The sequence below is a fragment of the Castanea sativa genome, chromosome 2, assembly GCF_040712315.1.
Source record: "Castanea sativa cultivar Marrone di Chiusa Pesio chromosome 2, ASM4071231v1".
Lineage (NCBI taxonomy): Eukaryota > Viridiplantae > Streptophyta > Magnoliopsida > Fagales > Fagaceae > Castanea > Castanea sativa.
Window position 1 is genome coordinate 20,333,518 of NC_134014.1, and position 27,617 is coordinate 20,361,134.

Here is a 27,617-nt window from a genome sequence, read left to right on the forward strand (position 1 = left end):
AAATAAAAGAATAAATTGGTTTAATAGTATCTCCTATATAAATTGAATAGGGATAGGTGTATGGAATTGTTTAGCTTAATTACAGTTTGTTACATTCAAGATCTTCACATATAAAATATCTAAATAGAAATAGTGCAAAAAATATACTCATTAGTTTAGAAAAAAAAATAATAGCAAAAATATAAACAATTTAATTTGTATATAAAGCTAACAAAGGCAAAATCTAATGTTGATTCTAATCAAATTTTCTTTGAGCTTTTGTTTATATATATATATATATATATATATATATATATATATATTACCTAGGTTTATTTTATTGGACTTCTCGTTTTCTACACTGAATTAACTCATTTAGCACAAAATTTTAAAAATTTAGATTAAATGGGATACATGGCACAAAATTAAAGTCTAATTGAAATCCATTATTTTTACACTAAATGCAACTCACTTGGCATAAAAATTTAAAATCTTAAATTAGATGAGACACAGGTACAAAATTAAACTTTAATTTAATTCTAGTTTGAAATCTAATTGAATTTTCTCTCAATTTTGGATATATATATATGTTCATCTCACTCCGGACTATTTTGGCGATTGGAATATGCATAAATGTTACTTGGCTAACACATAAACATTGAATTGGTATGAACGAAAATTTTAAATACTATGTTTTTTCTTAAAAGTGAACGGTGAAAAAAAAAAAAAAAAAAGGCCCTTTCGACACATTTATAATGCCTGTAATAAGTTAGTTTTATTTATCAATTATTCAATTACCAACACTTGAAACTTATGCTTTAGATTATGTTTGGCAAACTCTACTTTTTTTTCAAAAACAAAATTATAACATTCACATTTTTCTTCATACCCATTTGAGTTTTATGCGTTAGCCAAGTAAGATAAAATCTAGCCTAAAAAATTGGACCCACCTAAACCCATAAATTGAATAATGCCTTCCATGTTATTTCAATGTTCATTTTTTGTGGCTTGGTCTCATCTCACTCTAGACTATTTTAGTGATTGAAGCATTCATAAATGTTGCTTGGCTTGTACAAATAAACATTGAATTGGTATGAATAAAATTTTTTGATACTACATGTTTACTTAAATAATAATAAATAAATAAAAAAGCTCTCCTAACACATTTGCCTGTGATAAAGCTAGTTTTATTTATCAATTATCATCTCGTTATGTACATTCTAAACTTATGCTTTAGATTATCTTTGCCAAACCGTTGGTACAAGCATAGATTATTTAATTGAAATTGAAATTTTTTTACTGAAAGTATTATAAACAAAGCTAAAAAGTAGCTGAATAGTACAATGAGACCCATAAATAGTACCAAAAAATGTAATAAAACTCATAAATAATAATAAAAATAAGTTAAATAGAAACAAAAATAAGCTAAATAGTAAAAAAAAAACTGACTTTTTAAAGTAATGCCAAACGCAATCTAAGGTCCTCAAATCAGCGGTATTAGCTTTTTGAGCATACATGAGATATAAATAACATTGGTCACTTGTCTAGGTTTTCTATTATAACAATATCTTTGTCTTGATTTTATCCCCGTGACTACCAGCCAAAATAAATACAGTGGTGAATTTACATTCTTCTACTTTCCACACAACCCAAAAGTCATATTTTAGTAGAAAATATTCCGGTCAAAGTTAATTATGACCAATAACCATAATTAAGTATTCAGCAAAAACATAAAAAACATAATTAAGTATAACACACGTGATACGCATTTGACTCTTGTATATTTACTATTCAATCTTTTCTATAAAATAAATTTAATATTCAATCTCTAAACTTATTTTTTATTTATAATTTTAAATTATAAAAACTTAAAATTTAAATATTTAATTGAGAAATAACTATTAATTTTTTATCTTCTAAAAATTTTGTAAGCATAGAGTATATAAAAAGAAAATGTAATTCAATGAAAAATTTCTCAAAATTCATTTCTAATAAAGAAGAATATTGAGTGGAGTATTGGAGTTGTAGTTATTGGCTACAACCAAGTTTATAACTAAACTTTTTTCCTAAATGAATATTTACTAATTTGGCTTTCTTTTTATTATGGTCTTAAATAATTTTATATATTTGAATTCAGTTACTATTTAAAAATTTTACAAAATAGGAGATCAAGCAATAATGTTTTCAATAAAAGACCTACTATTATTAGTAAATTCACTTGGGGGAGGAGGAAGGGCATAAGTATTTTTATTGAAGGAAACTTTAAAGTTATTGAATTGTTGATGGCTTTGAAAAAGTTTTCCACAAGTCACTCTACATAATAAAATTTTAAAATATTTAATTGGTAATTTGTGATTAGTGTATAATGAATTATGGTTTCTATAGTGATAAGTGAGCTTACATAAAAATGATGTTTCACAAATCACATTTTATCATCACAACAAATTATAAATCTCAAATTCCACAATTAGGTATGTGGCATTACTTTAGAAGTTGTAGAAATTCGGAAAAAAAGGGCCCCTAGACCTTGAGTCTCCAAGTGGCTGGCCACATCTAGTTCTAGGTCACTTCTCAATCTCTTATCTTGCTAGTAAAAGTCATACCATCATGGTAGAGGAAGAATCAACCTTGCATTCACATGAGAATAATCAGAATATCTCTCAAGAAGCCACCCGTTAATAATATCTATAAATAGCAATGAAAACTAAAACACTTCTACACAACATTTAACAAAGTGCTTACGTTTCAAACTTTTGCAGCTATGGCTTCTAAAGCATTTTCACTCTTTTTATTCACTCTCCTCCTTCTTCCTCTTCTTTCTCATGGAACTTCAAGAAACACCAATAACAAGAAATCATCACCCTTTGATTTTCTCAAGCATTTACAAGGATGTCACAAGGGTGACAATGTCTCAGGCATCAAAGTCCTAAAAAGTTACCTTGAACAATTTGGTTACTTGAACTATAGCCATTCCAGAAAACAAAACCATGCCAATGATGATGATTTCGATGAACCCCTAGAGTCGGCCCTTAAAACTTACCAGCTAAATTTCCACCTCAATACCACTGGGACTTTGGATGCCAAAACAGTATCCAACATGATGATGCCTCGTTGTGGTGTGGCTGATATCATCAATGGTACGAATTGGATGCGTTCAGACAACAAAAAACATGACCACAACCATGGCTCTTTACACACTGTTAGTCACTATGCTTTTTTCCCTAGAAAGCAGAAATGGCCAGCTTCTAAGTACAGCCTTACCTATGGATTTCTCCCTGGCACCCCAACTAGAGCCATGAGCCCTGTTGCACAAGCTTTTCAAACATGGGCTGCCAACACACACTTCACATTCTCGCGAGCTCAAGACGACACAAAGGCAGATATCAAAATTGGTTTCCAAAGTAGGGATCATGGAGACGGGTCCCCTTTTGATGGAACTGGTGGAGTCCTTGCCCATGCTTTTGCTCCAACTGATGGAAGATTCCATTATGATGCTGATGAAAAATGGAGTGTGGGAGCTGTTCCAGGTCAATTTGACTTGCAAACTGTTGCTTTGCATGAGATCGGGCACCTTCTTGGGCTTGGACATAGCAAAGTTCAGGGGGCTATTATGTGGCCTAACATTTCTCCAGGAGGGACCAAAGGTTTGGACAAAGATGACATCAATGGAATTAAGGCCTTATATAATGTTTAAGTGTCCAAGATAGTGGAATCTTCAGTTACGTACGAACGTACTAATATATATAGAGAGAATAAAACATTTGCCATCTACTGTCGAAATACATTGTTATGGTGCTACGAGGCATACGCCATAATTATATGATCGGATTGAGGATCCACCTTGTGTAACCTTTATTAATGTTGTGTTAGTAACTTGCAATCAAATGTTCCCTTTTATTAAGGCTCTTGTTTTTGGTTTGCTCTCAAATTCTAATGTGTACCTAGCCTCTTCTCAAAAAATAAAAAAAACAGAAATTTCTAATACCTAGCCGACTTAATTAATTAAGTGATATTAGGCTAACCCATTTGCACTTTTATATATATATATATATAGACACTACATACACCATAACAGAGAATATTAAGAGATAGTAAAAATGAGCAAAAGCTATATAAGATTGGAATAGACCCTAAAACTTGTTCTGCCATGACTGAGAGCAGACCTTTTATTTGTAGGCAAGGATCTGGAGTTAAGCATGGATGAAGTCTGAGTTCCTGTTCAAGAATGAGGGTGTCACTAGTAATGGTCATGGGCTGGGTTTACTTGTGTATATCTTGATCCTGATAACCGATTATTATTGCCTAGATTTTTTACTCGTGAATAACTAGAACCTGATCCAAACCCGGTTTTTTTTTTAATTGAGTTAAAGATGTGATTTTGCATCCAAACATTTTTAAAATAAAAACCAATTTTTCTCAAATTTTTTTAAATAAATAGGTTTTCAAAGTATATATTAGTTCATAATCCATTTAAGGTGCATTAAATAGCGGCTATCAGCCACATGTTGAGGTAAAAGCATCCCCAATCTCAACAACATACATAGAAAGTAAAAAATGTCAAGCTAGTGCAATTGCAAAAACAGTTGCCAATATGATCTGTTCATCCTCCTTGCCTTTTTCTCCAAAAAAAAAAAAAAAAAATGTTCATCCAACATCTTTGACCCTACAAATTTTAGGTACGCCTGATCTACTAACGACCTCGATCTTGTACATCCTCTTTGTGCTTAATTTTATGTTCAACTTCAACTGGTTTACATCCGTTTGCTCTTTTCATTTCGTTTTTTTTTTTTTTTTTTGAACATCTCAAACTGTCTCAATTGATCCTCCTTTTTTTTTTTTTGGTCATCGATAGATGCTAATCTACCGTGCCATAGCATTATAATCTCTTATTTATACCATATCATTTGGTATGTGAAGGGGATAAAAATGGTATATAGACGGGGGGGGTTGAGGACGGATCGACACCATGGGTGACCCAGCTATGACGGTTGGGTGTTGCTGAATATCCGTCTTGTATAAATTAATTGTGGATGCCACGCGGCATGTCATTTGATATATTTCAGATAAGCCTTTGCTTTATCCCCACGCAAACGTGTATACTTGGACTTCTTGCGACACACGTTTGGAAAGACTCCTATATGGAAAGGAACTTGAGAAGGAAGTTGTATCCTTAAAGAAAGGTAATTCTACTCAATATAAATACTCCAGAAACCCTAGGTATGAAGGTACGCATAATATTCTTAACTTTGGCACTCTAGGGTTAAAGGAACAAGATTCTAACTTGACCTTCGGAGGGTACTCGGCCGACACCACACCGGTGCTCTCTTCTAGGTCCTTTGTTTTCCTTTTGCAGGTGTTGTTTTCGTTCGAGGAGCGCTTACAACTCACTGGTGATATTTTCAGCCTCATCAGTTGGCGCCGTCTGTGGGAAAAAAAAAACTACACTAAGGAGGAGGAAGAAAAACTTCGGATTATTTCAGCCTCGCTCTATCCCTGAGACAAAGAGTTGCATGGCACTCACCCGATCGATGGCAACGAACAATAATCAAGGCGACGAACCACGCGCCACCGCTTTGGAAAGGCAGGTCCAAACGCTTGCAGCGGCGGTTGAGCGCCTCACTAAGCAGAAACATGATTTGGAAGAGCAGTTGCGGCAAATAACTGCACATCAGAGCGCACCACAGGAAGATCAGGAGGGAGCTAGTCCCGAAGGAAGGAACGCGGAAAGACCTGAGGGCAGCAACGCTCCGACTAGACCCGAGCGACAAGAAACCAATCAACCGCTTGCTTTAGACCCTGTGCCGACTCACATAGCCACCGAAATGCAGGAGATGAGGGAACGTATGGATGCAATGATGAACGCCCTTAAGGGACGAGTATCCAGCAATCTGGACGACCTAGTCCATAGAACGGATTCACCATTCACAGCGTTGGTGAATTCATACCCCGTCCCTTCAAAGTTTAAAATGCCCCATGTAGAAAACTATGACGGATCCAAGGACCCGTTGGATCACCTGGAGTCTTTCAGAACTCTAATGCATCTTCAGGGTGTACCGGACGAAATCATGTGCAGGGCTTTCCTCACCACCTTGAAAGGGCCTGCGAGGGATTGGTACAGCAAGTTGACGCCTAATTCCATCGGCACTTTTAAGGAATTAGGTGCACAGTTTGTATCACACTTCATTGGAAGTCATCGACACAAGAGGTCTATTGCATGTATACTGGGAATTAAACAACGAGAGGGTGAGACATTAAGGTCTTATATAGCCCGCTTTAATAAGGAATCCCTCTCGATAGACGAGGCAGACGACAAGACACTTGTGGCAGCATTCACAAATGGGTTACAAGAGGGTAAGTTCTTATTTTCCCTATGTAAGAATGACCCAAAGACTATGTCCGATGTCTATTACAGGGCAACGAAGTATATGAACGCGGAGGATGCCTTGCTGGCCAGAGAAGACTACAAACCAAAGAAAAGGGAAAGAGAGGAAGATATGAAACCAGACAACGGACGAAAAGTGGCTAGAACCAGAGATCGACGAGAAGACCGGAGACCCAAACCGCCTTCAGGGAGGTTCACAAGTTTCACCCCCCTCACAGCCCCAATTGACCAAGTGCTTATGCAGATCAAAGATGAAGGAAGCTTGACATTCCCGGGCAAATTGAAGGGAGATCCGAACAAGAGGCCAAGAGATAGATATTGCCGCTTTCACCGAGACCACGGCCATGATACGACGGATTGTTATGATTTGAAACAACAGATTGAAGCCCTTATAAGGCAAGGAAGGTTGCAAAGGTTCGTGAGGAAGGAAAGAACTGATCATCCTCAGGAGCAGAATCCTAGACGGGAAAATGAGCGTCCCAGACCACCGGTAGCAGACATACGGATGATAATGGGGGGCAACGCTTCAGTAGGATCGTCCAAGAAGGCCAGAAAGACTTATTTACGGACGGTACAAAGTGTCCAGTCGACGGGACCTTCATTAGAAAGAATACGGCGAAACGACTCCAGTATCGAGTTTTTTGAAGACGAGGCCCGGCGCCTTCACCACCCCCATGACGACGCGCTTGTGGTTAGCATACAGGTAGGGGATTTCAACGTCCACCGAGTTCTCGTAGACAACGGGAGCTCAGCAGACATCCTTTACTATCCTGCGTTCCAGCAGATGGGGATTGCAAAGGAGCGCCTGATCCCGGCACGCGCGCCCCTCGTCGGCTTTGGGGGAACCCGGGTCCATCCTTTAGGATCCGTCACATTGGAGGTGACGGTAGGAGACTACCCACGACAGATAACTAAAAATGTCTCCTTTCTAGTGGTTGATTGTTCTTCAGCATACAACGCCATACTCGGACGTCCTACTCTCAATGCATGGAAAGCCATCACTTCAACCTACCATCTGATGATCAAGTTTCCCACTAAACATGGAGTTGGAGAACTACGCGGAAATCAGGTAACGGCACGGGAATGCTACGTGGCCATGATGGAGATGGATGACCACGTACAGACAATGAGCATCGAAGAACAGAGAACAGTGGCAGAACCCGTGGAGACATTGGAAGAAGTCCAACTAGATGATTCAAGGCCCGATCGAACCACCAGGATAGGAACCTCGGTCGACCAAACGATTTGACATGCGCTCCTACTGTTCCTCAAAGAAAACCAAGATGTGTTCGCATGGAGCCATGACGACATGCCGGGGATAGATCCGACAGTCATAGTCCATAAATTAAACGTATCACCCTCGTTCTCTCCAGTCCGACAAAAGAAACGCGTATTCGCCCCCGAAAGGGATCGACCTGCAGCAGAGGAAGTGCAGAAGCTACGAGAAGCGGACTTCATAAGAGAGGTGTACTACCCAGACTGGCTGGCAAATGTGGTAATGGTCAAAAAGTCAAATGGGAAGTGGAGAATGTGCGTTGATTTCACGGATCTAAATAAAGCGTGCCCTAAAGACAGCTACCCGCTCCCACGGATTGACGCCTTAGTCGACTCTACCGCAAAACATGAGTTGTTGAGCTTCATGGACGCCTTCTCGGGGTACAACCAGATTAAGTTGGAGAAGACAGATCAAGAGAAGACATCATTTGTGACGAGTCAAGGGCTTTTTTGCTACAAGGTGATGCCATTCGGGCTCAAGAATGCAGGAGCCACATACCAACGATTAATGAACAAGATGTTCGAGCACCAGATTGGCCGGAACGTCCAAGTCTACGTAGATGACATGTTGGTAAAAAGCGTAAAGGCGTCGGATCATCTGAGGGACCTCTAGGAGACTTTCGACACTCTTCGAACGTACAAAATGAAGCTGAACCCAAGTAAATGCGCATTCGGAGTAACTGCTGGAAAGTTCTTAGGGTTCATGGTGTCCCAGCGGGGCATTGAGGTCAACCCCGAGAAAGTGAAAGCAATTATGGATCTATCCCCTCCAAGGACGGTGAAGGAAGTGCAAAGCCTGACGGGAAAGATAGCAGCCTTAAATAGGTTCGTATCAAGAGCAACCGACAAGTGTCTCCCTTTCTTTAGAACGCTAAGGAAATCTTTCAAGTGGACGGACGAATGCCAAAGGGCATTTGAAGAGTTGAAGGCGTATCTGTCTGCCCCGCCATTACTTAGCCCGTCTACGCCGGGGGAGGAATTATTCCTGTATCTTGCTGTCTCATCGGCAGCGGTAAGTGCGGCTCTCATTAGAGAGGAAGGGAAGGTCCAGAAGCCTGTGTACTTTGTGAGCCGGGCGCTACGAGGCGCTGAGGAGAGGTACCCACGGATAGAGAAACTCGCCTTCGCACTTGTAACCGCAGCTCGAAAACTGAAGCCGTATTTCCAAGCCCACACAATAACAATCCTGACGGATCAGCCATTGCGGAGAGCAATGCACAATCCTGAAACCGCCGGACGAATGGCTTTGTGGGCTATCGAGCTAAGCGAGTACGATATCCAATACCAGCCACGAACAGCTGTGAAAGGACAAATATTGGCAGACTTCATTGCGGAATTCACTACACATGAGGTGCAGGGGGCAGAAGAGACGCCTACATGGAGAATTCACATAGACGGATCCTCCAATAAGCATGCGGGAGGAATCGGAGTTGTACTCCACACCCTGGAAGGAGATAAGATTGAATGTATGATCCGTCTGGAGTTCCCTGCTACGAATAATGAAGCGGAGTATGAGGCCCTGGTAGCGGGATTGGAGCTTGCAATAGCAGCTGGGGCCAGGAAGGCAATGGTCTACTCCGATTCCCAAATCGTAGCTAGCCAAGTTAATGGGAGTTATGATTGTAGGAATGAACGAATGAGAAGGTATCTCAATGAAGTGAAGGGTCGGACGAGTGCCCTCCAATTCACGATAACTCAGATACCGAGAGAAGAGAATCAAGAAGCGGATCGACTCGCAAAGGCTGCTTCAGCCGAACCAATGGTCGTCCCAGAGCAGGTATTGTCCTTCGTCCAATATTCATCATTACTAGATAATGTTCAGGTGCAGGAATTAACCACTGGAGATGATTGGACGATTCCAATTGTGGCGTACCTCATGGACGGCAAGCTTCCAGACCGGAAGGAAGAAGCAAGGAAATTGAAGGTTAGGGCTGCCCGATTCATACTGATCAAAGGCATCCTCTACAAAAGAGGATTCTCCCGACCTTATCTAAGATGCCTGGGCCATGACGAAGCGGACTACGTAATGAGGGAAGTTCATGAAGGGATCTGTGGAAACCACTCAGGATCAAGATCTCTGGTACACAAACTACTCCGGGCAGGGTATTATTGGCCGACAATGCAGAAGGATGCCCACATGTACGTAAGAGCCTGCGATAAGTGTCAGCGATTCGGCAACCTTATCAGACAGCCAACGGAGGAACTCACGCCTATGACGGCCCCATGGCCATTCGCACAATGGGGGTTAGACATCATGGGTCCATTTCCTATAGCGGCAAGACAACTGAAGTTCTTGGTGGTTGGTATCGACTACTTCACCAAGTGGGTGGAAGCAGAAGCTCTTGCTACTATCATGGAGAAAAATATTCGCAACTTTGTATGGAGAAATATTGTTTGCCGATATGGGATCCCGAGAGTGCTCGTGTCAGACAACGGGAAGCAATTCGACAACGATGCGTTCCGAGATTTTTGTTCTCAGCTGGGAATCAATAATCACTACTCGTCGCCCGCCCATCCACAGGCCAACGGACAAGTTGAAGTCACGAACCGGTCCTTGTTAAAAATCATCAAGACCCGGCTCGAGGGGGCAAAGGGCATATGGCCGGACGAACTACCAAGTGTCCTATGGGCGTATAGAACAACGGCAAGGACGCCAACGGGAGAGACACCGTTTCGATTGGCGTTTGGTGCTGAAGCCCTCATACCAGCAGAAGTGGGATTGACGAGCTACCGCGTGGAAAGTTATGACGAGAGTAAGAATACTGAAGCATTACGTCTAGAGCTTGACCTTGTTGATGAAGTTAGGGCAACAGCGGCCGAAAGACTGGCGCGGTACCAGGACATGATGGCAAAACATTACAACTCTAAGGTTCGGCACCGGGACTTCAAAGTTGGAGATCTAGTGTTGCGAAAAGTGCTTGGCGCTACGAAAGATGCATCCCTGGGAAAGCTGGGTCCCAACTGGGAAGGTCCGTACCGAATCATCTCATGGCACAGGAAAGGAACGTACTACTTGGAGACATTAGACGGAAAGAAGTTAGGCCAGCCCTGGAACACGGAGCACCTGAAGAAGTACTACCAATAGTGCAGCAGTCACAATACCTACTGCCTTACTTTTCAGTCTAATTTTAGAATGTTATGGCTTTTACTTTTTAGAGCTCAGTTTTTCTTTTTCATGAACAATTTGGTTTGTTGAACTTATGAGAGGAATTTTTTATGCATGCTGATGGAAAGTCTACAATGAAATAAAAAACAAGTCCACAAAGTGGACGGATCATCCAAAGGGTGAAAAACCTACAAGTCCACAAAGTGGACGGATCACCCAAAAGGGTGAAAAACCTACAAGTCCACAAAGTGGACGGATCACACAAAGGGTGAAAAACCTACAAGTCCACAAAGTGGACGGATCACCCAAAAGGGTGAAAAACCTAGAAGTCCACAAAGTGGACGGATCACCCAAAAGGGTGAAAAACCTAGAAGTCCACAAAGTGGACGGATCACCCAAAGGGTGAAAAACCTACAAGTCCACAAAGTGGACGGATCACACAAAGGGTGAAAAACCTACAAGTCCACAAAGTGGACGGATCACCCAAAGGGTGAGAACCTACGATTCCACAAAGTGGACGGATCACCAAAAGGGTGAGAAACCTACTAGTCCACGAAGTGGACGGATCACCCAAAGGGTAAAAACATAGTCTACAGAGTGGACGGATCATCCCACGAATGAATGTTTACATGGTGGACGGTTAGCAAAAATACGTTTGAAAGTCCATTCACAAAGTGGACGGGTTAACTGGATACATGACGGTTAATGAGCAAGCAAAATGCAATAAAAAGACTTGATAAGTCAAGTTTAATAAATATTAATGACGGTTTAAAGTTCTTTTACAACGGTAAAAACTTTTACAAAAAAAAGCAAGTATTCTATTCATTCTTCGGAGATGAGTTCCCGTCCAATGGACCATCGTCTGGCTGAGTAGGATGTTGAACTTCACCTTCATCGGCTGGAGCAGTGACGGCAAACACTTCGTCTGTACTTTCTGACTGGACGGATTGCGCAAGTGTTTGCCCTTAAGCATCAATGTTGATATGAGATACGTCCAAGTCAGGGTATGACGACTTAACTTGACGGATAGCGTCATCGAACCCGTCTGCAAAGGAGTTTCCAAGCTCCGTCAGAAGATTCTCAGAATCACGGTATTCTTGGACGGCTATCTCCTTGGCGTTGTCAAGCTTCGACACCGTCTCCGTCAGCTACTTCTCTTTGTCCTTAAAAAGTTCGCGTAGATGCCCATTCTCTTTCTCCACTTCGCCTCTAACTTGCTCCGAGCACTTGAGCTTTCTGTCCATATTAATCTTATAGGTCTTCAGCTCATGTAACTCTTCCTCCATCGTCTTGTTTTTCTGTCTCAGACGGTCCATGGATGTCTCATGATTAAGGCAATGGCCAAAAAGCCCCTTCATCATCACCATGGCCTAAAAAAAAAAAAAAAAAAAAAAAAAAAAAAAAAAAAAGAAGAAAAACAATGTCATGATAATGACGGGCGTAAAGGAACTTAACAACAATACTAGACGGATCCAAATTACCTGTGCAAGGGTGAAGAGGCCTGTTTCACCCATCGCCTCCGTCGAGTGGTTGCCAAGGTCTGCGTAGTCGTCAGCTGTCAGCATGGACGACATCTTCTCAAGGGCATAGTTCGAATCTTCCCGGAAGAGGACGGGTGGTTTCTCCCCTGAAGGTGCTGGACCCTTCATTAAGCCTTTGCCTTTTCCATGTTTGACGGGCGTTTTCTCAGCTTGTAAGGCCACGACGGGTTCGACGGTGGTCCTTTGTTTCTTTTGAGGACGGTCCGTCTTCTCATGTTGATTTCGTTTTGACGGTACCGTCTGGGCCGTCCCCTTTGCTTGACCTCCGTCCTGCTTTTTCTTTGCTGCTTGCTGTTTAATAAGGGCTCTCCTCCTGGCGGCGTCCATCTCTGCGAATCAAAGACGGATGAGAGAGGAAAGGTAAAGTAAAGCAAAAGAAAAATGAAAGACGGGAATAGTTTTGACGAACTTACGTTTTCGAATTCTGTTGTCGTATTGACGGGCAGCGGATGAAGGTTCTGGTCCGTCACAATACCAATTCAGAGTATCAAGGGTGACTAGTTGAGCCCAAGTTCTTTCCTGCAGTTTCGTCTTGTTAAAAATTCTCTCCAAGAAACTCCACTGCTCCAAGTTAACCTGAGGACGGTCCCGAGCTGCAATAAAGGACGGTTAGACCTAGAAAATAAAATTAACTTCAAAGACTGGACGGAAGCAAAAAAAGGTACACATACCCGACGGAGGCATTATGCCCCATGTTGTGTCGACGGGCATGTTAGTTACATCTCCTGGACGGCACATCCATTCGTCCCCTTCCAAAAAGAAGTAACGACTCTTCCAGTCTCTATTTGAGTCTGGAGTGTCACTGACGAGCCTCAATAAGGGACTTCTAGCTGCAAAGCTATACATCCCCTTGGACTTGACAATCTCTGTTGGACGGTAACAATGGAAAAATTCTTCCACCGTCAACCTTCGGGCACCTTCAGACATCGCCCCATACAAAACCTCAACCCCAATGAACACTCTCCAGGCATTGGGGGAAATTTGGGTGACGGACAGACCAAGGTATTGAAGAAGTCGACGGTGAAGAGAACTTAAGGGAAATCTGAGCCCCGCCTTTAAAGCTTGCTCGTAGATCCCCACACCGTCTAACCCCTTGTAGTAGCATTTCTCGGATTTGTTGGGAAGACGTAGACGGATGTTGTCTGGTATTTGGTACTTTGTCCTAAGTGTGTTGAGTTGAGATTCAGTCATGGATGACCTAAAATCATTTACCGTCCAGAGAGGCAGCATGACGAACTCCCTAAGGCCATCTGGGCCAATTACTGATTGGACGGGGGGATCCACACCGTCCAAGCTACTACTGGACGACTCTGAACTCTCCGTCTCCAGACCACCATCAAGGGAAGAAGAGGTACTTGACGGATTCCACTCTTCACTTGAAGTGTCAGGATCTCTTGGACCTGACGAAAACTTTTCATCGTAGCCCGCCCCCTCGCGGACAAACGACTGGTTACTTGACGCACTAGACATTACCTACATTTATGACGGTACAACCTAAGACACCGACGGTTCTAAAGAAAATGCATATACTTAAAAAAGTGAAATTCAAAGAAAGACGGAGAAAGGTTTGGAATACGTACCGGATCGATATGGTTTCTGACGAGAAACTACGGACGGATCTGCTGAAATGACGGGAGGGCACGATTGTTGTGACGGGTGTGCTCTGCTCACAAGTTTTTGATATGAAGATACAATGAGGAGAGAAAAATCTGGCTTTTTATAGAACAGAGGGCACGGAATACGAAACGACGCCTCATTTTGGGGAAATAGCCAATCCACGAGGGCCACGTGCTTTTCGTCAGAAATACAGGCCACGTGTCATCGGTCATGGTATGCCAAGGCCGTCCCCGTTTAATACATTGTTTTAAGTCATTTCATGGATCCGTCAGATTCTAAGGACGGATCCAAGGACTGAAGGGGGCAACTGAAGGGGATAAAAATGGTATATAGACGGGGGGGTTGAGGACGGATCGACACCATGTGTGACCCAGCTATGACGGTTGGGTGTTGCTGAATATCCGTCTTGTATAAATTAATTGTGGATGCCACGCGGCATGTCATTTGATATATTTCAGATAAGCCTTTGCTTTATCCCCACGCAAACGTGTATACTTGGACTTCTTGCGACACACGTTTGGAAAGACTCCTATATGGAAAGGAACTTGAGAAGGAAGTTGTATCCTTAAAGAAAGGTAATTCTACTCAATATAAATACTCCAGAAACCCTAGGTATGAAGGTACGCATAATATTCTTAACTCTGGCACTCTAGGGTTAAAGGAACAAGATTCTAACTTGACCTTCGGAGGGTACTCGGCCGACACCACACCGGTGCTCTCTTCTAGGTCCTTTGTTTTCCTTTTGCAGGTGTTGTTTTCGTTCGAGGAGCGCTTACAACTCACTGGTGATATTTTCAGCCTCATCAGTATGTATTTTTACTTATGTATCTCAACATCTTCTCTATTATTCCGGAATCCAAATTATTTGATCCTTGGGTATTCACCCATTCAAGGATCATGGCTTCATAATTTAATTGACAGGTATATTTGAAGTAACATGCAAAAATAACCAACATGAAAAATAAAAATTAAGATTGTTCTTGTGATCTAGCCTCAAGCGATTAATATGTTCACGTGTACTTTGCCTGCAGCAGAGAAGAGCCTCCTCAAATATTCATACACAAAATCGATGACAGCAACATTGGATCAGCTAGTGTCTGCTGGAAGTTCGAGTAGGAATTGACTATACGTGCGGCTATGCAATGAAAATAATGACAATCTCTATCAATAGCATCGACTCTGTAACTGCTTTTTGCCTATTTTAAAGACTTAAAGTTGCTCTGTAGCTTCCTGGACATCCACCATGCTTAATTGTGTCATTGTTTCCAATATCAAGATCCCACAACTTATATTGTTCTGTTCAGACAGATGCCAGCCTCTGAAGCATTGACGCGGCAAAATGGGTGCTGCACCCGCGTCTGACACAGCTTGACGTGGGGTGCGGCGGGTAACGCTGCTGCCCATGCGTCGGTGCCGCGTCTAGTTTTTTTTTTTTTTTTTTTTTTCAAGACGCGCTGATACACACCAATTCGGCGCTGACTTGGGCCAATTCAAGCAGAATCTGTCCATATCAGCCAAAACAGACCAATTTAATCTGTACCGACGCTGAACCGGCCGATTCGGGCCGAAATTCAAAAAAAAAAAAGGTGCAAAACACACCGTTTGAATTAACAACAAAACCCTAATGCTCTTCCTATTCATTCTTATCTCATGTCTCAGACTCTCAGCTTGGCTCCTTTCACTCTCGTCTCTCTGTGCGCCTCCAGCTCCATGCCTCCACTGCTCCCATTCTCCCCCCTTCTCTGCTTTCCGCCTCCCCTCTCACAATCTCACTCTCTGTCTCCCTTCCCCTCTCAGCTTCAGAGTTCTTTGCAAGTCTCAAGTCTCAAGCTCACCTCACCTCACCGACCCACTCTCAACTCAGGTATCAAACTAATCAAAGTTGTCAATCTCAGATTTTCAATCTCAAGCTCATTATACTCTCACATGCTCTATTACAATCTGTGATATGATTTTTTTTTTTCATAAATTTATTAATATAAGCTGTAATAGTGTAATGTTGTGACTTGGGTTTGATTTTTTATTTAGTTAATAGTTATTATATATTTGTCAAATTATTTGTAAGTTAAATTGAATCTATTGAATTTGCAATGGATGAAGTTACTAGCACAGAAACTTCACCTTCATCTAATGAAGAAGTGCCAAATGATGAAGCTCATTTTTGGCAGTATGTGACTAAATTACAAAAACCACCTGGTTCTACAATTAAATTAGGTGGAAATATACAGTTTAAGTGCAACTATTGTGGTGGAGTTTTTTTGGGATCCTATTCTAGGGTTAAGGCTCATTTATTAAAAAATAGTAATAAAGGTATTAAAGCATGCCCTAAAATGACACCGAGCCATAGGTTGGAAATGCAATGAATGCATGATCAGATTGAGAATGATAAGTTAGAGAGAGAAAGCAGAAGTCAAATTCCCTTACCCCCACCTCCCCCAGGCCGTGGGCTTATTCCTTCATTTCGGAGACAGGCAGGGAGTGATAGTACAGATCCGGTTGATGGTAAGAGGAGGAAGGTGATTGTGAATTCTCCTTTGGAGAGAGCATTCCAGAATAATGCTAGACATGAATTGGATAGTAGAATTGGTAGGATATTTTACACCAGTGGGCTTCTGTTTCACTTTGCAAGGAACCCATATTATCGTAGTTCCTATGCAGATGCTACTACCCATAGCATTCCAGGTTATGTTCCTCCTGGATACAATTCCTTGAGAACATCAATTTTGTAAAGAGAAAGAGCTCATGTTGAAAGACTTTTGAAACCAATTAAGGACTCTTAGCTTGAAAATGGTATAAGTATAGTTTCTGATGAATGGTTAGATCCACAAAGGAGGCCTCTTATTAATATTATGGCTATATCAGATAGGGGTCCAGTGTTTACGAGGGTGTTGAAGGATGTGATAAAAGAGATTGGACATGAAAAAGTTGTCCAAGTCGTCATTGATAATGCTAGTGTGATGAAGTCTGCTGGAGCTCTTATTGAAAGTGAGTGTCCCAAAATATTTTGGACACCATATGTTGTCCACACTCTCAATCTAGTTTTGAAGAATATTTGTGCAGCAAAAAATACTGAAAAGAATGAAGTTACATATGAGGAATGTAGTTGAATTACACGTATTGCTGATGATGCATCCTTCATACGTGTTTTTATTATGAACCATTCAATGAGGTTGACAATGTTTAATGAATTTTGTCCATTAAAACTGCTCCAAGTTGCTGATACTAGATTTGCTTTGGTTGTTGTAATGCTGAAAAGGTTAAAGTTGATAAAAAGATGGCTTCAAGCCATGGCTATTAGTGACCAATGGGCTTCTTATAGGGAGGATAATGTTGGAAAAGCTCAAAAGATGAAAGATATGATTCTAAGTGATCGTTGGTGGGATGTTCTTGATTCTATCTTTGAATTCACATCACCTATTTATGATATGCTATGAGCAGCCGACATAGATAAGCCTTGTCTTCATCTTGTGTATGAGATGTGTGATTCAATGATAGAGAAAGTGAAGGCAACAATATATCGGCATGAAGGCTTGAATGATGATGAGTATAGCTCATTTTTTAATGTGGTGTATGATATACTCATTGATCGATGGACTAAAAATTGTACACCACTTCATTGCTTGGCTCATTCCTTAAATCCTAAATACTTTTATTTTCTATTTATCTTAGTTCCCCCTTCTAGTAAAACACACGTTTCATCTATATTTCTTTTTAATTATTATCTAGGTATTACTCCATTAAATGGCTTTTGGAGAATCCAAAACGCATCGCTCCACATCGGGATCATGAAATTTATATGGAAAGGAGCAAGCGTTTGAATCGATACTTTGAAGATGAGAATAACTTAAGGGTGGTGAAAGTTGAGTTTGCTACATTTTCAGGAGGGAGGTTTCCTTCACTAGATGCCTTGACATGTAGGTGGGCCATACAACCTTTGGTTTGGTGGCAATACCATGGCTCCTTATTTCCAACTCTTCAAACCCTTGTCCTTAAACTTCTTGGACAACCTTGTTCATCATCATCTGCTGAGAGGAATTGGAGCACATACAAATTCATTCATTCGTTAAAAAGAAAAATGCCTCCTGCACGTGCTGAGGATTTGGTATATGTGCATTCTAATCTTTGACTCTTGTCAAGGCGCAATGAGGACTACATAAATACAGTAAGAAAGATGTGGGATATTGTAGGAGACTCTTGGAATGAGAGCGACATACATGGAGGAGCTAAAATTCTTAAGAATGCTGCTCTTACACTTGATGAGTCAAAGTTGGATGCCATGGTTATTGGGATTGCTAGTACTAGTATTACTACTAGTAAAAGTGAAGTTCAAAGTGAAGCTATTGATGTTGATAATGATGATGACGGTTGTATTTGATTGTCTTGTTGATTTTCTTTTATTTTGTTTTAGTTTCAAACTTGTGGGTTGTATTCTATTTTCCGAACATCATGGAATGTTTTAGTTTCAAACTTGTGGGTTATATTTGATTTATGAACATCATATTTTAGTTATTATCTATTATTGCTCTTAAACTTGGTATATATATAATGTAAAAAAAAGTATGCTTAGCAATATATAAAAAAAAAAAATAAAAATTTTTTTAAAATTTTTTTAATCGCCGCATTCCGCCGCACCCACACCCGCACCCTACTTTTTCAAAAATTTCCGAGTCTTGCACCACCACCCGCACCCGCACCCAAATCTAGAGACACACCCATGCTTCATAGATGCCAGGTGATTCATTGTTTCATTTTAAAACTATGACTTAAGAAAATTTCATTTTTCCAATGTTCAAAACCTCTCCACCAAAGAAAAAAAGTAATGGAAAAAAAAAAAAAAAAAGAAAGTAGCCTATAAGTATAACCCCTTATTAGATTGGCTAAGGGATTTTTTTTTTTTTTTTTTTTAAGTATGGACCAGATTTGGGAAATATCCCAACCCAACCTAAGAATTTTGGATTTGGGCAGCAATCCATCCTAGTTCTCTTTACCCATGATAAACTAGGTGAAGCCAGATACTATCGGGTCAGGTACTCGTTACCTAGTGAATTTTAGTTATTATCCCACTCTTTGATACTGTTTTTGCTCTAAAACATAAAAAGGATATAACAAATGGCTAACACAAATTCACATGAGCATTCTATTAGCTATTATCCCACAAAAAGCATATAATAATATAGGAAAAATGAAGTAAATCATATATATTTTTCCTAAACTTATAAGAAAGTCCAAAATATTAATTGATTTTATAAATATTACAAATTTTATTATAGAAGTCTTACAAATTGTTATTGATGATGCTCAAAAATCAGTAGACTGGAATGCTCTAGTCTATGGTGATGGCTATAGGTCTTTAAAGGAAAGAAAGAACTACCAAAGATGACAAGTGTAACCTAGTCAAGCACCCTCCGACGGTTAAGTCAATTTTTTTTCTAGAACACAAGGATGGGAAATAGTAAATGGTCGAACTTACCTTGGGTGAATGGGAGACTTGCTCTTTTTATAGAGAGTTAAGAGTGGGTCTATTTGTTCGAATCCATCACCATCATGGGTGATGTGTGTGGTTAATGGAGAAAATGGGGTACACAGAGCAGATTACGGGGAATTCTCTCCACGTTTTGGTAGTAGTGTATCATGGTCTGATTACATGGAGCCTTTTGAGAAGTTCTTGCAAAATTCGCAAAGTGTCATCTGGCCGTTTATGCCCTTGAATTATGGACGACCATCCTGAGATTGGATGGTCTTGTTATCTATGGACGGGTACTATTCATGCTATTCATGTATATGGTGCCGTAGTTGGGTTTCTCTATTCATAAATTTCTCTAGATGTGATAAGGTCATGGACAACTACTTTGGACAAATTGATCTCTAATCCCTATCAGTTGCCCATTTGTCCTTGTGTCGTCCATGATACTATTGGCTTGGCACGTTGTAGTTTTCCATTGGTTAAGGGGTCCTCCAAGTGTCATGTCAAGGTAATCCAAAATTAAATGCTTCAGATGTTGACATGTGGAGTGATCTTTGGGGCTTGCTAGTCGTGTCGTTTTGTTCTTCAAGAAAATTGCCACGTGGCATGCTCTAGTTCCTCGCATCGCTTCAATGTCCAGATTTGTCGCCTATAAATAGTGCAATTCCTCTCTTACCCTCTCACATTTCTCATATTTTCTCCTTTGACATCAGTCGTCCAGCGGACAAAGTCCAACCTTGGCTCAGTTGGTAGAGTGGAAGACTGTTGTAGGAATAATTAAATAAATTCTTAATAAATTAAATATTAATAATTGATATTTAAATACATAAAGGCCCATCAAAAATTTTGGGCTTTGCCTCAAATTGTGTTTGGTCCACCAAGTGAAAAAAAAAAAAAAAAAAGCTTCTGAACTTTGAAGCCATGGTTACGGAAATTTGAAATTAAGCAGTCGTTGGACAGAGTAAAAGTCTTAAAGTTTGTGTGCCATTTATAGACTATACGAATGAGAATATATTATGTGACGTGCTCTTATCTTGTGAAAGCACCTTGATTCCTTTTGTTTCTCAAAAAACAAAACCTTGATTTTCCTTTTTGAGTTGTTCGTTTTGGCTATATCCTGTATGAATTTCATTAGCCAATAGACCGGCATTTATAAGAGACCACTAGCGTTATTCTCAAGTCTCCTTTATCATATTAATTTAATTGATTCAATTCCTTCTCCAAAAGAAAAATGAATTGATTCAACTCCTAAAACAAGACAAAGTTTAAGGGGGTGTTTCGTAGTCTCTCCTTGTATGAGCTAGGCACACTTTCTTAGAAATGCAATTATAAGAAATGCTTCACTACAAAAAAAATTGGACATATAGCAGCATTTTTAAAGCGTCATAATAGGTCAATCTATTGTAACAATAAAAGGCCATATTAGGTCTCCTTTGTGATGATTTTTAAAATCGCTAAAGGAAAAAAAAAAACGCGACTATTGAACCAATTTTTTGTAGTGCTTCTTATAACAAAAAGAACACTTTCTTTTCGAACTTATTACAATTAAAAAGAGATAATCAAAGTGGTAAACTCACCTTGCATTCTTGCAATTATTTATGTTAGGTTCTAAATGTTTAGGATTAAATATTTAGATTTCTATTTTTATGTATGTTGACAAACCGAAATCAAAACATGTCTAGATTATGTATTAGACACTGCTCATGATAGTACAAATCAAGATTAAAAAATTTACAAGCTGCAGAAAAGAGAATTTAATTTCAGTGAGATTTGACCGATTGAAATTAAGCTTCAACTGATTGAAAATCGCAGTCAGGATTTTGTTTGCAGAATTCTATTTCAATTTAAACACTACAAAAACATTTTAGATTTTAAGTGAAACACTTTTTGGTATAAAAGGATAACCCTAACTATGTTTTAGAGGTTCTTAGAAGTCTTGTGAGTTACTCTTGTGGGATCTGAAAGATTCTGGACCTTTTAACTCAACAAGCATTTGCCAGATCAAAAGATCAACAACGACTAGTGATCTGAAACCTTTGAGCGGGATCTCAAAGTCATAAGCGTGGGAGATTGCATTCAGCAAATCCAAGAAGGAAGAATTCGTAGAGTCGGAGCTGCACGTAGTCGTGTTAGTAAGTTCTACTGGAGGAAGCATTAGGTTTACGAGTTAAATCTTTTGTAACTTCAATTTTTTCTAGTGGATTTGTTTACCTTGAGGATAGCTAGGTCAAATCCTCCTCAAATTTTTACCTTGAAATGGATTGGTTTCATTGGTTTTCTTGGGTAATCATATCGTTGTCTTATTTCTTTTCCTGTACTGCATGATATGATATACTAATGTTTAACCTAGATTTTATAATTAACCTAAGTAACTATTTGGCTAATTCAATAGGTTAATCAATCTATTTTAAAGGGATCTAAATAAACAAACAATTTTTCTTCTCCTTTCTTAGCAAGGGTAGTAGAAGAGTTTTTTTTGGGGGGGGGGGGGGTTGGAGAGAGAGAGATATAATATAGTACGTAATATTTATTTTATTTATAAATTTCAAATCTAGAGAGAGAGAGAGAGAGAGAGATAACAAAAAAAAATTGTTTTGAGGGAAGAATGATAGTAAAAGTACACTCACATTACACTTGTATTTGGGGTTTCTTATAAATCAGTCATTCAACTTTCAAAACATATAATTCACACTTTTGACTATCACCTATTTTCATTTGCTCATCCAAAAATGTTGTATTGAACAAAAAATTGACATTGTCATCCATACTATTATTTAAGGGGTTTTCCCTGTTTGGATTCCTCATTTTTTTTAGTTCAAAAATGTCCTTACACCCATATGTTTAAGTAGAGACAAAACTAAAGGACAATTCGGTAAAAATGCAACGTTAACTCCCACTAAAACATTGCCTAAAAAATAGGATCACTCTCCTGTTAGTTTTCAAATTACTTTATCCACTTGTAAATTAGATTCTCAAAATAAAAATTATATATATATATAATAAAAACATAGAGTTTTTTCTTTTGGCTAAAAAAAAGTATCATCTCACGAGTGAAGCGCGTGTGACGAGGCTAGTAATTATAAAGGAGGTAAGATGCAAGTTTTGGAAATTAATAGTGTAAATTATAAGTTTGAAAGTTGATGCACCGACGAAGAATCGACTCTAAACTCAAAGGATGTAAAGTGTATTTTAGCCAAATTCATAATATCACATCATATTTAAAGTTTTCCTATGTAGCAGTAATATACTTAAGTGTATTATTAGAATATAAAAATGTGAGTGGTTGACTAGTTTTTTTTTTTTTTTTTTTAGAGTTTTAACCTATAGCGTCCTCTTTTGATCATTGTACTTTTTATCATCAAACTAAGATATCAATCTGTTTTTGTGTAAGCGAAGATTTAACCTCAGATCTCTTATTCAACCATCAGAAATTTTTTCAGTTGAGTTAACTAGAACTTACATGGTTGACTAGTCAAGTGATGGTATCGGACATTGAACAATGATGACAAAAGTGATTGTGGTTAACATAATGATGTTAAGCATAAACTCATTAATAGACTATTAAGCTTGTGAGTTAAGTAGAATCTCAACATAGTATAAATTTCTCACAAAGAAACTCCTCCAATAATTTTTTTTCTTTTTGTGATAATTCGATAGTTGAGGGACAGAAGATTTGAGCCCTAAATTTATAAGTTGAAATACCAAGTGATTGTGTTAATATTTAACTATCACAACCCCAAAATGTAGTATAAATTCTATTTATTCGGTATACTCTCTTTTTCTCCTCTTTCTCTCCAATTTATTCCTTTTAGATTCCAAAAGGGTCAAAGGTCTTAACTCTTAACAGCTAAAAGGAGAAAACAGGAAAAACAATAATAAATTTTCAAAGTCTTTTTTATATAAGTTGGGCTATTACGTGGCCGTCAATATAAGACCATACACGTCAAGTGTATTAAATTATATATATGATCTATTAAATACTTTAAAATTATTAAAAAAATGATTCACTTCTGTCTATGATTTTCATATATGATTTTCTTGAATTTCTAGAATGTCTGCCCTACCAAACCCGCAATTTCCGCTAATCATTTTATCCCAAATTATAAGTTTGAAGACTAAAGTGTTGGACCGATGGAGGCCAGTCCAAGAGTATATGTTAAGACCCAATATTACAGAATTGGTCTCCTCTTAATATTGGCAAAAGTTACATTTTCTTCTCTACATTTTCACACGATTCTCATTTTAGTCTCTATCTTTTATTTTCATCACTTTTAGTCCTCGTTTTAAAAAATGCGTTCCGTTTTAGTCCCTATCGTTATTCATATAACAAAATTATCCTACGTAGAAAACGGTCCAATAATAAATACTAACGTGTCCATTAAAATAATATTAAAAAAATTATTTACATTTTTAAAAATGCCACATCAATAATTTTTTTTTAAAAGCCACATCAGATAAAAATAATATAAGAATTTCTAACCTAATTATTTAAAAAAAATTAGTTAAATTAATTTTTTTTTTCTCTTTTTTGGAAGAACATGAAGAACTCAACTTGCCCAGAAAATGTGTCCATCCCCCAACTAAGCTTGCCCAGAAAACTCCACATCGGAAGAAAAAAGCGGCCACCAAAACACCACCAGCTACCAAACTACCATTAACAATTCAAAAAACACAACATAAACCATTCAAAAAACAGCCACCAAAATTGCAACCTACCATCAAACCACTGCCGACCACCCAAAAGACAACCAGCATCAAACAAAAATCTAGATCAGAGAGCCAAGAAAATTCTCCACAAACCCAGATCGAAAAATTTAAAAATAAAAATAAGAAACCCAAGAAACAAATAACATAATCTGAAAATCTAACCCAACGGAGGCGAGCTGGGTAGCCACCAAAAACCCAAGATTATCGTTGGACCCAGGGGTTGTGCGAGAGGGAAGAGAAGATGGGTCAGTGGCGTCAGTTAGTGGGTGGGCAATGGTAAGTGGGTAGGCGTCGATGAGTGGGTGGGCGTCAGTCAAATGAGCAAAAAACGAAAGGTACGAAATGGCTACTCTGGCGTCGAAAAAGCGTGGTGGCTGATAGATCTGTTTGTTTCCCGAGAAAGCGTGGAAAAGTACGAGTATTTAATTTTTTGTTCTTGAGGTTAAATTGTCATCGCTGATAGATCTGTTTGGTTTCTTAGAATCTCAAAGCTGATTTTTGTTTTGTTTCACTAGTTTGTGTTTGGTTCCCGAGAAAGTGTGGGAAAGTAATAGGAAATTTGTTTTAAATTTTTAATTTTCTGGGCAAGCTTAGTTGGGGGAAAAACACATTCTCTGGGCTAGCTGAGTTCTTCCTGTTCTTCCAAAAAAAAAAATTAATTTAACTATTTTCTTTTCTTTAAAAAAAAATAATTTGGTTAGAAATTTTTATATTATTTTTATCTGATGTGGCTTTTTTTTTTTAAATTAAATTGCTGATGTGCCATTTTTAAATGTAAATAAATTTTTTAATATTATTTTAATAGACACGTCAGCATTTACTGTTGGACCGTTAGCCAAGTAGGATAATTCTGTTAAATGAGTAACAGTAGGGACTAAAACGGAACGCGTTTTTCAAAACAATGACTAAAAGTGGTGAAAATAAAAGATAGTACCAAAATAGGAATTGTGTAAAAATATAGAGACAAAAATGTGGTTTTTGCATTTAATATTCTTTCCTGTGAGAAGAGTCTCCTTTTAATATTCTCATGCTAGCTCCTTGTTTCTCACCCAAAAAAAATGCTCATGGTCTTTCATTAGTTGGGCTACAGCATTACTTCTATGAAGTCTTTCATTTTGCTAGTAAAAGTCATGTACATACGACTGACTTGGCAAAAGATCTATCAATTTGCCCCTTCTACTTAATAATCTATAAATAGCAACCAAATTATAACACTTTGCACCATTAAGTTCTAGCTTCTAGCTTTATTTCAAACTTTCTCACCAATGTCTTATAAAGTTTTTTCTCTGTTTTCATTCACTCTCCTCCTTCTTCTCCTTCTTCCTCTCCATTCCCATGCAACATCAAGAAACATCCATGACAAAAAATCATCACCGTTTGAGTTTCTCAAACATCTTCAAGGATGTCACAAGGGAGAAAAGGTCAAAGACATCCATAACCTCAAAGCCTACCTTGAGAAATTTGGTTATTTGAGCTATAACCATTCTCAAAATCAAACTCATACCAATGGGATTCAGATCCTCTAGAATTCATAGGGTACTCTACCAAGTAGATTTCATTAAATCCTAACCACTCTTTAATGATTTAATGGTCTAGATTCTGACATGTCAGCATTTCATTAACAATCATCTTAATTGTTTTGTTTACAACATTATTTTATTATTTTAAGAATATTATTAATGAAATGCTGACATGGCAGAATCTAGACCATTAAATCATTAAAGAGTGGTTAGGATTTAATGAAATCTACTGGTAGAGTACCCTAAGAACTCTAGAGAATCTAAATCCCATACCAATGATGATGATTTTGATGAGCTCTTGGAATCCGCCATTAAAACTTACCAACTTAATTACCATCTCAATGCCACAAGGTCAATGGATGCCAACACAGTATCAACAATGATGATGCCTCGTTGTGGGGTGGCATATATCACTAATGGTACAAATTGGATGCGCTCAGGCAAGAAGAAACATCACCATCGCCATGGCTCTTTTCATACTGTCTCTCACTATTCTTTTTTCCAAGGAAATCCCAAGTGGCCAACTTCTAAGTACCATCTCACCTATGGATTTCTCCCTGGCACCCCAACTGAAGCAATAAGTCCCGTCGCAAAAGCTTTTGAAACGTGGGCTGCCAACACACACTTCAAGTTCTCAAGGGCTCAAGATCAAACAAATGCAGATCTCAAAATTGGTTTTCATAGAGGGGACCATGGATATGGGGCCCCTTTCGATGGAGCTGGTGGAACCCTAGCCCATGCTTTTTCACCGACTAATGGGAGATTCCATTATGATGCAGATGAAAAATGGAGTGTGGGAGCAGTCCCAGGTTCATATGACTTGGAGACAGTTGCCTTGCATGAAATTGGGCACCTTCTTGGGTTAGGGCATAGCGAAGTTGAAGGGGCCATCATGTGGCCTGCCATACGTTCAAGGGTGACCCAAGGTTTGCATAGGGACGATATTGATGGCATTAAAGCCTTATATAATTTTTAAGTGTTCAAGGATTTGCAATATGCAATTATTAGCAGGTAGAGAATAAAGCTAGTGCAAATACATGGCACTGGGACTATGAAACGTGAAGAGAGAGAGTAAAGTTTTAATCTACTCATGGTAGAAAGTGACACTTGATTGTATTTTACTTCACATTGTAATAATACTATTTCATTTTTTTAAGAGCTTTGTAGTTCAATTGAGACCTTTTGATCTTTACATCAAAGATGAATAATGTTCAAATCCTTCAATCCCAATTATCAAATAATAAAAATAAAGTAAATTAATAATGCTTTATTTCTATACTATCGTGGAATTATACAACTTGGAAATTTGTATTGAGATAAATAAGACTTTTTAATTTCTTTTAAACTATAATAACCAAAAATAATAATTTTTTAAGGACTTTTTTGATTGACTTTTAATACAGATGTCTTATAAATTTGGTACTTTCAAAAATAGGATAATAGTTAAAGTCATCTTACTAATAAAGTTTTTAAAATTAGTATGGATAAAAATGTATTTGTCTGAGATCCTCATCCAGTGAACCATTGTGAACGGAAAACCTCACGTAGAACTCAATGATTGAAAAAACATAGGAGTCAAAAGATGAGTTTGTGGGCCAAGAAGACATCCTGATCGGGAAATGTGATTCTTGAAACATATTTCTAAATTTACCAGAGTAACGACCATAAGTCTAGATCTAGGCCACTTATGAAAACAAGCCCTAAAATCTCACCCACTAGTGCACCATAGGTGTCCTCTATTGATACCTCATTTTGTTTGTTCTCGATTAATTAAGCTCATAAATTTTCCAAAAAAAAAAAAAATTTTGCTTAATTTTTTTTTCCTTCAAATCAAATGAGTCAAAAAAAATTAAGTTGATTTGACCCAATTGAATGTCAAAATAACCAAATTCAAGAATTAAGAGCCAAAATGACCAAAATACTCTTCATTGATCAAACCTTGACAATAGTCAAACGGACAAGAAAAAACCACCAAATTCTATCATATCACACCAAAACACATCTTCCACAACATGTTTCCTATCAT

At 38.6% G+C, this 27,617-nt stretch overlaps 2 protein-coding genes across 2 annotated transcripts; both read left to right on the plus strand.

Moving 5' to 3' along the window:
- The first annotated feature begins 2,740 nt into the window (after positions 1 to 2,740).
- LOC142623171 (metalloendoproteinase 2-MMP-like) lies at positions 2,741 to 3,852 on the plus strand. The gene has a single exon (XM_075796573.1). The coding sequence runs from the start codon at positions 2,741 to 2,743 to the stop codon at positions 3,671 to 3,673; it is 933 nt and encodes a 310-aa protein (XP_075652688.1). The 3' UTR covers positions 3,674 to 3,852.
- Positions 3,853 to 25,310: 21,458 nt separating this feature from the next.
- Positions 25,311 to 26,901, plus strand: LOC142626105 (metalloendoproteinase 2-MMP-like). The gene is made up of 2 exons (XM_075799891.1): positions 25,311 to 25,568; positions 25,858 to 26,901. Exons 1-2 carry the CDS (start codon positions 25,337 to 25,339, stop codon positions 26,565 to 26,567), a joined length of 942 nt encoding a protein of 313 aa, XP_075656006.1. The 5' UTR covers positions 25,311 to 25,336; the 3' UTR covers positions 26,568 to 26,901.
- Positions 26,902 to 27,617: the final 716 nt, after the last annotated feature.

Bases quoted from the DNA above. Each gene is read 5' to 3' on its own strand.
- LOC142626105 (XM_075799891.1), top strand. From the start codon at position 25,337: ATGTCTTATAAAGTTTTTTCTCTGTTTTCATTCACTCTCCTCCTTCTT. The intron at 25,569-25,857 runs CTCATACCAATG...GAGAATCTAAAT, and splicing joins TAACCATTCTCAAAATCAAA to CCCATACCAATGATGATGAT.
- LOC142623171 (XM_075796573.1), top strand. From the start codon at position 2,741: ATGGCTTCTAAAGCATTTTCACTCTTTTTATTCACTCTCCTCCTTCTT.